The sequence below is a fragment of the Mus caroli genome, chromosome 19 (genome assembly GCF_900094665.2).
Source record: "Mus caroli chromosome 19, CAROLI_EIJ_v1.1, whole genome shotgun sequence".
NCBI lineage: Eukaryota > Metazoa > Chordata > Mammalia > Rodentia > Muridae > Mus > Mus caroli.
In genome coordinates this window covers 908,898-923,689 of record NC_034588.1, presented here as the reverse complement: position 1 = coordinate 923,689, position 14,792 = coordinate 908,898, and the positions used below count along the sequence as shown (strand labels likewise).

Genomic DNA, 14,792 nt, shown 5'->3' with positions numbered 1-14,792 from the left:
GGCTGGCCTCGAACTCAGAAATCCGCCTGCCTCTGCCTCCCGAGTGCTGGGATTAAAGGCGTGCGCCACCACGCCCGGCTGCTCTCTTTTTCTAGAAAGAATCTTGATAGGTAGCCTAAGCTGGACTGGAACTTGATGTGTAGAAAACCCTAGCCACAAATATGGTGATCTTACTGCCTCGCTTCCTGAGTGCCAGGGTACAGGTGAACACCATCACGACTACTGGTTTTGTTTTATTGAGACAAAGCCTTGCCTCCTTGTGTTTAAAACAAAATCTCTCATGTTGCCCAGACTGGCTTCGAACTCCATAGGTAGCCTAAATGAACTCTTCCCAGTTCTCCTTTCTCGTCCTCTGGAGTGCTTGGATCATGCCTGACTCAAGCCAATCTTCAACTCACCATCTTCCAGCCTCAGCCTACTGATCGCTGAGATTGCCTGAGTGTGTTTCCATGCCCAGCTATAGTGTCTATGTTTGTTTGTTTGTTTTCGAGACAAGGTTTGTCTGCAGCCCTGGCTGTCCTGGAACTCACTCTGTAGATCAGGCTGGCCTCGAACTCAGAAATCCACCTGCTTCCGCCTCCCGAGTGCTGGGATTAAAAGTGTGCGCCACCACTGCCTGGCGAGAAAAAGTTATGAAGCTACCTGTGCTGGCTTTGAGCTTGCTTTGTAGCCCAGTCAGGTATGAACTTGTCATCCTCCTGCTCCAAACTGTCAAGTATCTAGGATGGCAGGCCTGTGACACCAGGTCTAGCTTAGTAGCCAAGGATGGGCTGAAATTTGCAGCAATTTTCCTTCTTCCCAGGGCTGGGATTTCCAGGCTGCACCATGGAGTCTGGCAATATTGCTTTTTACCTGGTTAAACTGTAAAAATAATAGCATCCTCATGGTTAAACTCCTCAGTTGTGAGCCAATCTTTCAGCATATGTTTAGAAAGCTGCTAACTGGTTCCCGTCTCTATTTTCCCTCCCCTCCACCACTTGTGAATAAGACATCTCAGAGCTTTTCTTTTTTCACCTACACAAGTGGGCTACAAACACAAGTGGGCTGATCCCCAGCCAAGCTGACCTGGGAGTGGGATGGCACCATGCTATTCCCTGGGCAGCACCCACATGCTGGAGTACAGGAAAGAGCCCAGCTAACTGGCTTTTTACCGGGTGTGTGACCTTGGACAGATCACACCACCTCTCTGAGCCTTCCTTCCCTAAGCATAAAGGCAGTCATAACAGCTTTCACGGTGTTAAGAATTGAGATCCTGCGTGCTCTCATACAGTGCCTGTTACAAGAATAAACATTTATAGGCCAGATGTGATGGCACATGACTTTAATCCCAGCACTCAGGAGGCAGAGGCAGGTGGATCTCTGAGTTCGAGACCAGCCTGGTCTACAAAGTGAGTTCCAGGACAGCCAGGGCTATACAGAGAAACCCTGTCTCACAAAACAAAACAAAACAAAACAAAACAAAACAAAACAAAACAAACAAAACAGAACAAACGAGTTTAAAAAGAATAAGCACTTGCTGAAAATCACAAGCTCCCCTTAGAGCCTCTTACTAAGTTCTACCTTTAGGAATGCACAAGAATCCCCGTTTGAAAACACAAAGCAGAGCCTTCAGAAGCTGGATAAGCCATCTGCGCTCCACGATGTCCCTCTGTAGCTTAGGACACACATGTGGCTCCTGTGTTGGCTGCCCCTCATTGTAGTTATCAGTTAGTGTAGGGATTGTCACTTGAGGCACATGTGAACCTGGAGCAAAGGGAGTTCACAGCAGCTCTGGAAAGTTTTATAGGGGGACATTGGGGACTAGGGAACCCTGGATAAGTCACCTTCCCTTCGGAGTGATAGAGACAGAAGTGGTCCTCCTAGACTTCTATGCATGCACTTTCCAGGAAACTATGAAAGCTGTTCCTTTCCTCCCCTCCATCCTCATGTCTTTTCATCTTTCCCTCTAAACATCCCCCTAAGATGGTGTTTGCAGTATCTGTGGGTTTTTGCACTTGGGGTCTTTCTGCGGGTCATTGCTGTCACTATCACTGCTATCTATACTCCTGTGTGCTGGCCATTGTGCTCTGTGCTTTATAGGTCTTTTCATACTTAATATCTACTATTCTATGAGGCCTGTGGTGGCATTATCTGTGTTTAATAGTAATGATAACAAGGCTCAGAAAGATGTTAGGTGACTTCTAAATGTGAATCAAATCCAAATCAGAATCCTGACTCCTCCTCTGTGTGGTCTGAGATACAAGTATGACCCCATGAATTTTCCTTCTAGCTGACTTTCAGACGTTGATTGGTCTAAAGTTCCAGCCTGCCCCCTTATATTTGCTGTAACATATATCCATATAAATGTCACCTAGTACTGTCACCTCAATATGTCCAGAGTCAACCTTAATGTCATTTGTCTACAAATTTCTCTGTTTCCAAGGAGTGCTGCTGGCCCCTTAATACTCTCCTTGCCCAAGATGTTCTTGAGAACAGTGGAGGTCCTGGGGAGCAAGCAGGGGAGGGAGGGTCAGAGTGTTTGCCACAAAGGGCACTAGGTGCTATGGCTGAGGGCAGCAGGAAACAGAGCTTCAGGACTCAAACCTTAGCTCTCCAGATCCTGCAGCCCAGAGGCAAAATTGGAACCTACTAGTGTGATAAACACTGGCAGACTGCATGAGCCCCCAGGTATGACTGTGTGGTTCTCAGAAAGATGATGGGTGTAATCGCACTTACACAAATCAGGTGTGTGGGCTTCTGGGAGCCCTGCTCCTGGATGTTGGCCCTGCCATGACAAGGAGTATATATTGCTGGCTTCACACCAGCATTTCAATCGGCTGTCCTCATGGTACCTAACTGGCAGAGATCCTGGCTCAGGAAGGACATTGTAGCCAGGGGCTCCTGACTAGGACTGACAGCTGCCTGGCTGGGAGCTTCGGGAGCTTTGCTTCATCTGAGGGCAGGGTGGAGCCAGTGCCCCAGGCAGGCGGCTCCAGTAACATGCTGGGTTCACTCTCCCCACCATGCCGCGCTCCTCCCAGTCCATAGCTTTCCCTCCCTCTGTTTTTCTCCTTGTGGGTCTCACTGTAGGTCCGTCTGTGTCTGGATAGTCCTAGGCTCTGGCTCAGGGTTGTTTGTGTCTGTTCTGTGGATTGCCTCTCTTGTCAGTCATCAGATCCCAACACCCTCCGGATCACAAGTCCCTTGTCCTAAGCCTGGGCTGCGGAGGAGGGAGCCACTGGGGAAAGGGGGAGGCGGGGCTCCGCCCCGGGCATGGCCAGGCTCACTATATAAGGACAAGCCACTTGCCATAGTGTGTTGTGCCTCCTCCACTGCAGAACTCCCTTGTTTTTGCTCACCAGCCCGCCTGCCTAGCCTGGTCCAGTTGCTGCCAACAGCAGGTACCCCGGTTCCTGCCCTACCCCATGGGAGCCAGGGAGTGGGGATGAGTGGGGACATGGGTTGGGCACCCTGAGAGCTTGTAGAGCTTAACACTAATCGAACACATTCATGGGAACCCTGGTCACCCCACCACCACCACTGCAGGGTTTGAGCCAACACCCCAGTTCCCAGCATTGCTGGTGTAACCAGGGGTAGAGATGGCTCTTGGGAATCCATGGAACAGAAATTGGTCTTTTTCCTTGAGGGTGGGGGTGGGGCAGGGATAAGACATAGGGTGTATGGGCTCCTTGAAGTCTTAAGGGCTGAAAGGTCAGACAGGAACCAGGTTGCTCTGATCCCTGTTTTCTCTCTCTGTCCCATAGTCTCTCTGCCTCTCTACCTCCAAGATGGTGAGTCTCCTGTGGTCCCTTCCCACAAAGGTCCAAGTCCCTGGATAGAGGGAGGGCAGGGGCTGGCACCCAGAAACCTAGCCCTGAGGACTGTCAACTTACACCCCATAACCAGCTCCACCACTTGACCCCTACCCAGTGTACCAGGCACTCACCTGTGCCACATTATCCCCAGGAAGTAGGTGCTGTCAGCCCAATAACAGTTCCTCATTCCAATACCGCCTATAAATACCACCTAGCTGCCCAGCACTGGTCTGAGTTTGAGGACACACAGATGAGCTATGAGTCCGTCACTGACATCAGTGTACTTTCCTAGGAAAGGATACAAAGAATTCAGTCCTGGTGTCCTGAGATGCAAATGAATGGCTGAGGTCCAGACCTTGGATGTCTGGGCCATAGCTTATAGTTTCTGAGCCAACAGATGATTCCCCCAGGCAAGACAGAACCCATGGGATGTGAATAAGACAGACACCAAGTAGCCACCAAGCCAGAGAGAGCTAACAACCTGTTCCAAATGGGTGGCTCAGCCTATCTCCTGAAAGACAGGCCCAGGTGCCAGACTTGTATAGGCCAACACATGGCAAGGAGTAATGTCCCCATTTCTATCATCCTAAGGTTCCCAGACTCAGAGAGGGGACTGGGGGGTCCTCTTCCTGCAGACTTCCTGCAAAGGAAATAGTGCCAGAACTCCATATACTTGTAGACATGTTAAACCGGGTGTGGTGACACATGCTTTTAATCCTGGCATTCAGAAGTCTGAAGCAAAAGGATTGCCAGTTCAAGGCCACCCTGAGCCACATAGCAAACCCATCAACCAACCAACCAACTGGACAAACTAATTAGCTTAGAGAATGCTTGCCTGGCGCACAGTGGACCCCGGGTTCAACCCCCAGCTCCCTATGAAATCAGAGGTAGTGGTGCACACCTGTAATCTCACTGCTTGGGAGGCAGAGGGCCTTGAGTGTGAGGTCAACCTGACTCAAGAAAAGGAAAAGAAAAATGAAGAAGAAAAAGGAACAAAAGGAGGGGCTGAGGTTACAAGGTAGTTGGTAAAGTGTCGGCTTAGCCTACAGGAGGCTGAGTTCCATCCCCAGCATCATGTAAACCTGCTGTGGTGGAACATGCGGATTATCCCAGCACTCAGGAGGCAGAGATATGTGGATCAGAAGTTCAAGGTCATTCTCCACTATTCTCAAGTTTGAGGCTAGCCTCAACTACATAAAACCCTGTCTCAAAACAAAACAAAACAAAACACCAATAATAAAAAGGATGCCAGTCCTCAAGGTGTTACATCAGGGTGATGAGGAGGAAATAAATTCTCCTACTAAGTAACAGCAAACTCCATGATGGTAGATGAGTCACCGAGTCCCAGAGAGAACAGGGCTAGACAATGGTTGAAGTATTTCAGTTAGGAAACATCTGTGGACCAGTTACTGTGTGTCAGCACTGTGTGAAGCTGGGATTCCAGTAACAAAACCCAGGCTCCTGTGATCCCAGCTAGGACAGACCCTAGGTGTGATGGGGATCAGCAGTCCAATGCAGGGAGTATGTCCCTTCCCATTTGCTGGCCCAAGACACTACATTTATCAGTGTACGGTACCTAGCCACAGTTCCCACTTGGCAAACCTTCCCTCCCCCAACTCCTTCCTCTTCTGGCCCTTTGAACTTGACCCAGATGGGAAGACTGGGAGGCTGGCTTATACCATTGAGTGATTTAAGATACTCCTTTGCCAATCCTGCCCAAGACGTAGTGTTTCTGCTCTCTGCTCAGCTCTGCCTGGATCCACTGGGTACGGAGTGGGACTCCAAGGACCTGGATGGAAAGGAAGAACCATGGAAAGGCGGTGCTGGCCTGCCACCCACAGGCTGCTTCCCTGGGCCCTGGCGCCAGGATATCAGCCTGGATTGCAAGGGCTCCCCAGAAGAGGCTGAGGCTCGGGCCTGGACTGTGTACTACTACGGTCTCCTTCAGAGCTGTCTGCAGCAAGCTGGCCTTCCTGAGACCCAGGATCGCAGCCAGGCACCTCGTACAGGTGCCTCAGGGCTCCGAAAAACAGGCCTCCCAGAGACAGGGGAGGGACCTTCAGTTCAGTTGCTTCCCCTTGTCTGTCCAGGCTGGCTCCTCCCCCAGGCTCTGGTTCCATCTAAAGGCAAAACCAGAGGGCCTAGGGCAGGCAGGTCTTATCTCCAAGGACATCAGGTCAGGGCTCCCCACCATGTCCCACCCTACCCATCCTGCTCCCTGGAAATCCCCGATATCATTGCATATTCTGTGGAGCTGAAACTTCTAGAGCGATGTCTTAGGAGATGCTATGGATGCAGCTGAGCAGTTGCGATCCCAAGATGCCTCCTTGTTTCATAGATCAGGTGGGTCATGAATAATTTTGTGTGGACCAAATGATCTTCAGTTAGAATACATGAGAATCACAGACTTGTTCCCATCACACAGAATGGAAAACTGAGGCTTAGAGAAACAGTGGCCTTTCTGAGGTCATGAGCAAAATCCAAACTCAGGTTAGCTTCATCCTCCAGTGCCTTCTGGATCAGATGCAAATTAAACAGAGCCAGTCTCAAGGCAGGGATGTCGGGCAGCTCCCCTTTCATACTCCACTCCCTCTGTCTTCTTCTCATTTAACCCCTAAGAAGAACCTGGGAGGCCTAAGGGTGAGGGTGGGAATGTGGAGGTAGGGGAAAGTGGGCAGAAGGGCAGCAAGACGAGGACCCTTGGTGAACGGGGCAATGTTCTCTTCCCCCAGGCTGCCCTGGGGCAGAGGTGACCTTGTGCATTCTGGGTTCTCCCAGCACCTTCCTATCTCTATTGCTGGAGGGTGGGATCCAGAGTCCTGGTGAGTGTGTGCCCTAGTTCCCCACCCTCTCCTACAGAAAGGGCAGCCCTGCCCTAGCCCAGCTGCATCCCAAAATACCCACCAACCTTGGCAACTGCCTGCATTCCAAAGGACTAGCTGCCATGCTGAGTAGGGGGTGGGTTCTGGGAGTCACTGGCCCCCCCAGGACACAGAAGCCGGGGCTGGGGGTGGAGGGTGGCACCACTAAGCATTCCCTGGCCAGTCACCTTCCTCCCTTTGCCCACAGGAAACATGCTACTTTGCCTGTCCCCTGCCTGGCTGATGAAGGTGGCAACTCCAGGCCAAGAGGGTGAGGCAGCCCTGCTGGTCTCCAAGGCTGTGAGCTTCTATCCAGGGGGCCTGACATTCCTGGATGACTTTGTTCCCCCTCGGCATGCTACTTACTTCCTGGCAGGCCTGGGGCCAGAATCTGGCCATGGCAAGGAGGCAGCAGAGCTGGCTCGGAATCTCACTTGCCCCACAGGAACCTCATCGGAGCTGGCACGGCTGCTGGAGAACCGGCTGCTGATGAGGTGGTTGCTGTCCCAGCAGAGTGGTGTGGCCGTGCCAGCTACCCTGGCTTTCACTTATAGGCCTCCAGGGCTGCTTCGGGGAGGGGATGCCAGCCCTGGACTCCGGCTGGTGGAACTCAGTGGGAAGGAGGGCCAGGAAACACTGGTGAAAGAGGAAGTAGAGGCCTTTGTGCACTCCGAGGCCTTGGGTGATGCTTCACAGGTAACAACAGGCCCCTCTCTGCACTGAGGTCTGTGTGGGCCCCCACAGGAGGGAACCCAGGTTGTCATTACCAAGTCCTGCTGGGAAATCATCCCAAACTCTTAGCTCTGCCACTGTCCCATTCCACCATATCAGTGCCCTGTGCCTTCCTCAGTTTACTTACTGGCACCTGTGGCGTGAGCATCCTGCCTTCCAGGCACATGACGTAGTGGTGGTGAGGAAGGTCTTTTCCCTTTTCTTCTGTAGGTGGCTGTGAGGCTCAGTGGCTGTCGCGGGCGTGGACAGCAGGCATTGCCTCTGCACCTGCGGGTAGAGCCATCCACAGTGGTGAATACGGTGCTGGGATTGCTGGAGAAGCTGGAGGAGGAGGAGAGTGTCCTTGTGGAGGCCATGTGCCCACCTGTCCGGCTGCCCTTACCAGGTTCTCGCCTGAGCCAGCCAGAAACTGGGAGCAGAGACTGACCTCTAGACCGCTTCTGGGCTTAGACTTCTCATATTCCTCCAGGCGGTCCTGCACCTGGCCCTGAGCTGGCTGTGCGTGTCTGTGCAGTGGTGTGTCGGATTCAGGGTGATAGGCCCCTACTGAGTAAGGTGAGAATGGCTCAGGTCTAGGACACAGTCCTGTCCACCGCAGCTCTGCCTAGCCCCACTGATCTGCTGAGGGTCTGCCTGGTGTAGAGAGGAAATGATTTGGTGTGTGTGGGTTCTGGTTGCTTCCAGGGGGACTCCTAGGGTTGATACGTTTTTTTCTTCCTCTTCAACCTTCCTTAACCCTTGTGTATCAGGAGCCCGAGCTCTTGTGCTTAACCCTTGTTCCTTGTCCTGGGGGCCTGATTCCTTTTCCAGAATGCTTCTCCTTACAGAAGAAACTAACTCAGGGTCAGTCCCATAAGAAGGTGCCAAGCTGATGAACCCAGGAAGGCTTGGGGGACCTCCTGGGTACTCAGCAGAGCTCTAGGGGAGATGATGAGGGTTTTTCAAGAGACATGCTAAGGCTAGGAAAACCCAGGATAGCTATAGCAGGTTGGAGCAAACATGCCACGACTCTTCGAGCTGGGCCTGGAAGCCAGGGTAACCCCAAGGGATCTGGGCACCAGATGGCCAGTGATGTTGAGAGAGATTTGTAAAGTTTAGGTCTTGATGAAGAAAGGGTTCTTGAAGTGCAGGGAAGGTGGGGCCTGGATCTTGGCGTAGGGAAGATGCACAGGTGTCTAAGGGGTACTTAGAAGGGTGAGCTTTGGAGGGCTTCTCCCAGGCCAGCCCCTTCTGAGCTGCACTGTGGTCAGGTGGTGTGTGGCGTGGGCCGTGGGGATCGACCCGTGCGGCACCACTATACCCTGCCGAGGACACTGGGGGTGGCGCTGGCTCAGTGTGGCCTGGAAGAGGAGGCGCAGGTGGCGCTTCTGGAGCAGGGCATCAAAGAAGCAGCCGAAGGCGCATTGGCCGCTGTGCTGGCCCTGGAGGCTGGACTGAGTGTGGAGCAGCGTGGTGGACGCCAAGTGCACACCGACTTCCTCGGTGAGGACGGGAGGCGCGGCTCGGCCTGGGCGGTTTGGGGACCGGGGTTGTGGGAAGCTCATTCCGCGCATTCTCGCCCGGCCCAGGCGTGGACTTCGTTCTCACGGTGATCGGACGCACGCTGACGCCCGTGGTCCTTAAGCTGAACAGTGGCCTGTGCCTAGAGGCCTGCGGCGCGCTCGAGGGGCTGTGGGCCGTGCCACGCCTGAGACGCTCAGCTGAGGAGGCAGCGGCAGCGCCGCTGGTGGAGACCATGCTGCGGCGCTCAGGGCGCCACCTCATGGACGGCAAGCAACTGCTGGTGATCGGCGCCGGCGGCGTCAGCAAGAAGTTCGTGTGGGAGGCGGCGCGGGACTACGGACTGACGGTGGGCGGGGCGCGGCCCAGATCGTGTTCTGATTGGTGGGAGCGGGCTGCGAATGGGCGGGACCAGTTCTTCAGACCAGAGTGGCCGCGTCCCGGGGGCGGGTCTTTCTGGCGAGGGGCGGGCCCTGCTGCTGTGAGAGGCGCCCCTCAGAAAAAACAAAGGAAAAGAAGAGGTGGAATAAATAGGTTGAGGAAGAGGTGGAATAAATAGGTTGGAATGAGCAGGGGACTGGCGGTATTTTAGGTTAACAGAGGAGCTTACTTATTTATTTTATTTTATTTATTTTTTGGGTGGGTGGGTGGTGTTCGAGACAGGGTTTCTCTGTGTAGCCCTGGCTGTCCTGGAACTCACTCTGTAGACCAGGCTGGCCCTTAAACTCAGAAATCCACCTGCCTCTGCCTCCCAAGTGTTGGGATTAAAGGTGTGTGCCACCACTACCCGGCTTGTTTTATTTATTTTTGAGAAAGAGTCTCACTACTTAGTCCTGACTGGAATTTGCAGTGTAAATCAGGCTACCCTCAAACTCCCAGAGTCTTCCTGCCTCTTCCATCCTAATCTAGAATTAAAGCTTGTAACACCACGCTCAGATTTTTTTTCTTGCTGTTTTAGGGATTGAATTGGGGCCTTGCATATACTATGGGAACAAGCTCTCTATGCCTGAATTAGAGCCCTGGATTTCATTATTTTTATTTATTTATTTTTAATTGTATGTGTTTGGGTATTTTGCCTGCAAGTATGTCTGTGCACCATGCACGTGCTTGGTGTCCACAGATGCCAGAAGAGGGCATCGATGCCCATGGACCAGAATTATAGGCTGTTGTGAGTTGTCATTTTGTTGCTGAGAATCAAACCTGGTCCTGTGGGAGAGCAGCCAGGGCTCTTCACTGCTGAGCCATCTCTCCAACCCCTATTTATTTCACTTTTGACCTGTTATGTGTTTGGGTCTGAAGTATGTATATGTACAGGTGTGTGCAGGTGTCAGTGGAGTCAGTCCAGAAGAGGATGTCATCAGATCCAGAGTCACCTGACCTGGGTGCAAAGCACTCTGGTCCTCTGCAAGCGCAGCAAGTGCTCTTAATGCCTGAGCCATCCCTCCAGCCCTCAGGGTTGGGGAGCTTTGAAATACGTTCTTATATAACCTATGATGGCTTCAAACTCCGCCTACCTCCACCTCCAGATTCCGAGATTTTAGGAGTGACTTTTGTTGTTGTTGTTGTTGTTGTTGTTGAGACAGGGTTTCTCTGTGTAGCCCTGACTGTCCTGGAGCTCACTTTGTAGACCAGGCTGGTTTGGAACTCAGTAGGAATGTTATTTTATATTTATATTTTTGTTTATTTTAGTAGTTATTTATTTATGCCAGACATGGTCTTCCTCTGTGGCTCGGGCTGACCTGAAACTGAGCAGGGAAGTCAGGCTGGCCTTGAGTTCGCTGAGCTCCATAGTCCTCTGCCTCCCAAGTGTGGGATCACCCTCTTGAGCTTCCCCTCCACATTTTTTCCCCAGACACATTTTTCACTATGCAGCCCAGACTTGACCTTCATAACACAGTCCTTCTACCTCAGCCTCCCAGATGATGGAATTACAAGTATGTACCGCCAAACCCTGTAACTACTAGGTCTTGAACATCTGGTTAAGGAAGAAGTTTAGCTCTGTCTTGGGGGAAACTTTGAAGCTGAATTCCTGCAGCTTGGCACATAGGCTTCTCCAGGAACACAATAAAGTGCTCTATGAACACTTTATTGATGTCAAGTTATGTTTATAAGTTTATTGGTTTTTTTTCATTTTTTGTTTTTGTTTTTTTTCAAGACAGGATTTCTCTGTGTAGCCCTGGCTGTTCTGGAACTCACTCTGTAGACCAGGCTGGCCTTAAACTCAGAAATCCACCTGCCTCTGCCTCGAAAGTGCTAGGATTAAAGGCATGTGCCACCACTGCCAGGCAAGTTTATTGTTTGAAGAAGGCAGGGACTCACATTGTAGGATCTGGAGTTAGCCAGGCAGCAGACATTATCATTCCTGTTGAAACAGATAAGAAAGCTGAGTCTTGTGCCGGGTGGTGGTGGCGCACGCCTTTAATCCCAGCACTCGGGAGGNAGAGGCAGGNGGATTTCTGAGTTCGAGGCCAGCCTGGTCTACAGAGTGAGTTCCAGGACAGCCAGGGCTANACAGAGAAANCCTGTCTCGAAAAACCAAAAAAAAAAAAAAAAAAGAAAAGAAAGAAAGCTGAGTCTTTCTCAGGCTGGCTCTAGTCCACCACAGTGGCCTCTTTGCCCGTTTTCCACCATGCACAATCCTTGGGGAATTCTCAACAGCCTTGGCATCCCAGTTCCTACCTGATAGTGTGTGTGCCAGTTGCAGGACTGACAGATTCCTGGCTACTTTACACACAGCCACTTCTGCTCCCTCATCAGTGGCTGCTTGTGCCTTGAGTAGCAGCTGCCTTGTGTCTCTGCTCACCAAGCAGAACACCAGCTTTGGGGAGCTAGGACGCCTCCTGCACATCACATTACAGTGTTAGAACATGTTGAAGGGATGACAAGCAAGCCACCTGCCTCCAGCCCCCAGCCCTGATGGCTGGCCTCCAAGCCCTACAGGAAAGCTGCCTGTGAGCACGCTCTAATGAGCCCTCTGGTGTGCTCTTCTTGCACCCTGCTCCTCTCACTCGGCCCACCCTTTCCTCCGGAAGCTTTTTTTCTTCTGATTTTCCTCCCATCCAGGCTGAAGTAGGTGTCTCACCTCTCTACATTTATTCAAGTCGTCAATAAACATATATTGAGCACCTGGTGTCTATCCTGTAGAAAACCATCCTGTACCATCCATGACCCAACACACCTGCTCACATGAATGTCCCTCCGGTTTGTTTCAGCTGCACCTGGTGGAATCCGACCCCAACCACTTTGCATCCCAACTGGTACAGACCTTTATCCACTTTGATGTGACTGAGCACCGGAGGGATGAGGAGAATGCGCGGCTGCTGGCTGAGCTGGTACGAACCCGGAACCTGAAGCTAGATGGCTGTTTCTCCTTCTGGGACGACTGCTTGGTGCTTACTGCTCTCCTCTGCCGTGAGCTGGGTCTGCCCTGCAGCCCCCCAGCTGCCATGTGCTTGGCAAAGCAGAAGAGCCGCACCCAGCTACATCTGTTGAGGTGCCAGGGCCCACCCTGGCCTTCGACCTCTCTCCATGCCGTGGCCTGTTGCCCATTGGAGAGTGAGGCTGATGTGGAGAGAGCCATTTACCAGGTACCCCTGCCAGGTGTGATGAAACTGGAATTTGGGTCAGGAGCAGTAGGCGTGCAGCTGGTGAAGGATGGGCCACAGTGCCATGAGCACTTTTCCCGGATCCTCCATGATCTGCAGGGTGAGGCTGACCACCCCGGCATCGGGCTGGGCTGGGGCAATGCTATGCTGCTGATGGAGTTTGTTGAGGGCACAGAGCATGATGTGGACCTGGTGGTGTTCGGTGGACGGCTGCTGGCTGCTTTTGTCTCCGATAATGGCCCCACAAGGCTGCCTGGCTTCACAGAGACTGCAGCCTGCATGCCAACTGGGCTAGCACCAGAGCAGGAGGCCCAGATGGTGCAGGCAGCTTTTCGCTGCTGCCTGGGCTGTGGGCTGCTAGATGGGGTTTTCAATGTGGAGCTCAAGATGACTGGGGCTGGGCCGAGGCTCATCGAGATTAACCCTCGAATGGGAGGCTTCTACCTTCGAGACTGGATCCTGGAGCTCTATGGTGTGGATTTGCTTCTGGCTTCTACAATGGTGGCCTGTGGCCTGCAGCCTGCCTTGCCTGCTCACCCTCGTGCCCGTGGCTACCTAGTGGGCATCATGTGCCTGGTGTCCCAGCACCTACAGCTGCTGAGTTCCCCGGGCAGTCGAGAGACTCTGCAAGCCCTCCATGACCAGGGGCAATTACGACTCAACCTGCTGGAGGAGGCCCTGATACCTGGCCAGTATGAAGAGCCCTACTGCAATGTGGCGTGTGCTGGGCCCAGCCCTGCTGAGGCCCGTCACCGCCTGCTAGGCATCTGTCAGGGCTTGGGCATTGACAGGCCCAACTACCCTGTTGCCCATTTCCTGTCTCATTTCAAATAGCACCGGGGTCAAGGAGCAGCAGGGATGCAGTGCCAGGAGGAGGGGCTGTGGGGCTCTATTTCCCTGTCCCTCTCTCTGTCACTTTGCCCCAATCCTGGGTCAGCACGCTACCACATCTCAGGTCTGTTCCAGAACAGTAGAGCCATTGTGACACCAAAGTCTTCTGGATTCAAGGACCATAAAACAAGTATCTAGAATTTGCTGGGTCCTCTTGCCTTCCAGAAAGCCTCCATCTAGCCCCAGGTATCCCCAGGACTGTAGCCTTTAAAGAACTAACAAACAGCAGCTTCTTCACCCGCACATCAGTGCCCAGCCCAGATGGGGGCGGGTGAAACCCAAGCTCCTCCTTCCTTACCCCTCCACCGTCTAGGTCCAGCTCTTCCTGTCACCTACACAAGGAGAGACCCCCCACCAGCCCCTAGCCTTGGACAAAGGCCATGAAATGGGAGATTAGCACACCAGCCTTTATGCAAAACCCAGGACAGTTGTAGAGCCTGCTGAAAATGTCTGGCCGTGCTTCACTGTGTCTTTGGCCTGAGCAGTAGAAGCAAATGTCTGTGCTCAGCACTAGGAGTAAACATTTCCCTTCATGCTTTCAGGCAGATCCTAGTGCCCCTATGTTATAGATGAGGAAGCAGGCTCAGAGAGAGAGAAAAAAATGACTGCCTTCATGTTCCTATGACAGTGGATGTGGACAGAATGCCAAGGCCAACCTTCTCTGTTTACTGTTTTACACGCTCAGTTAGCCTCCAGGTCCTCTCTCCTTTCTATCTTCATTTATAGGCAGCACTCAGACTCCTAAACACCTGCCTCCCATACACCACACACGATCTCTACCAGCTTTGTTGCTTTGGCCTCTGGCATTCCTAAGGAGCTTGGCCCTGGGACTTCGGTGTATACCTTTCCGCATTCTAGGGAGCTAGCTACTCTGAAAACACCTGTCTTTGCCCGGGAGCCGAGGACAGCTCCTGAAACCTGCCTACCCAAATAAAGACTTGTTAACTAGTGAAGTATCCGGAGTCCAGTTTGTTTTAGCTAGTGCTCCCCTCCCAGGTTCAGTAGGTGGGGAGCTGGGAAGTGGGAGGGAGAGGTAAAAGCACCCCATTGGCTGGGCCCCAGGGTTGACCTTTGTTACGGGCTTACCTTATATCTACTTGTATGTTTAAGATTTTTTTTTCTTGAATTATAATCGCAGGTCATATTCAGGCAGTAATCCCTCTGCAGACCTGAATACCCCTAAATTCTGTTCATCTGAGTTCATATCCTGTACCTCAGTGGGCATCCCCTGTGCAATGGAAAGGCTCTCCAGACAGATTCCAATAGAAATGGCTCTCCAGACAGACTCCAATAGAAATGGACAGGCTTGCCGGGAGTGGTGGCGCACGCCTTTAATCCCAGCACTTGGGAGGCAGAGGCAGGCAGATTTCTGAGTTCGAGGCCAGCCTGGTCTACAGAGTGAGTTCCAG

General features: G+C 52.4%; 1 protein-coding gene and 1 pseudogene across 2 annotated transcripts; one reads left to right on the top strand and one right to left on the bottom strand.

The window, feature by feature from the left end:
* The first annotated feature begins 3,300 nt into the window (after positions 1 to 3,300).
* Positions 3,301 to 14,332, top strand: Carns1 (carnosine synthase 1). 2 transcript variants are annotated; one of them, XM_021152537.2, is made up of 10 exons: positions 3,301 to 3,380; positions 3,744 to 3,770; positions 5,542 to 5,803; positions 6,527 to 6,616; positions 6,864 to 7,351; positions 7,598 to 7,772; positions 7,857 to 7,942; positions 8,638 to 8,869; positions 8,956 to 9,236; positions 12,100 to 14,332. In XM_021152537.2, exons 2-10 carry the CDS (start codon positions 3,768 to 3,770, stop codon positions 13,324 to 13,326), a joined length of 2,844 nt encoding a protein of 947 aa, XP_021008196.1. In that variant the 5' UTR covers positions 3,301 to 3,380; positions 3,744 to 3,767; the 3' UTR covers positions 13,327 to 14,332. The 2 variants fall into 2 exon arrangements, with proteins under 2 accessions (XP_021008196.1, XP_029328769.1); XM_029472909.1 differs by lacking the exons at positions 3,301 to 3,380; positions 3,744 to 3,770 and having other exon boundaries at positions 5,712 to 6,137.
* Positions 14,333 to 14,361: 29 nt separating this feature from the next.
* Positions 14,362 to 14,792, bottom strand: part of LOC110285956 — a 1,055-nt pseudogene continuing 624 nt past the window's right edge.

Coding starts and splice junctions, on each gene's coding strand:
- Carns1 (XM_021152537.2), top strand. Junction 7,352..7,597: donor CCTTGGGTGATGCTTCACAG/GTAACAACAGGC, acceptor TTTCTTCTGTAG/GTGGCTGTGAGGCTCAGTGG. Junction 9,237..12,099: donor CGCGGGACTACGGACTGACG/GTGGGCGGGGCG, acceptor GGTTTGTTTCAG/CTGCACCTGGTGGAATCCGA.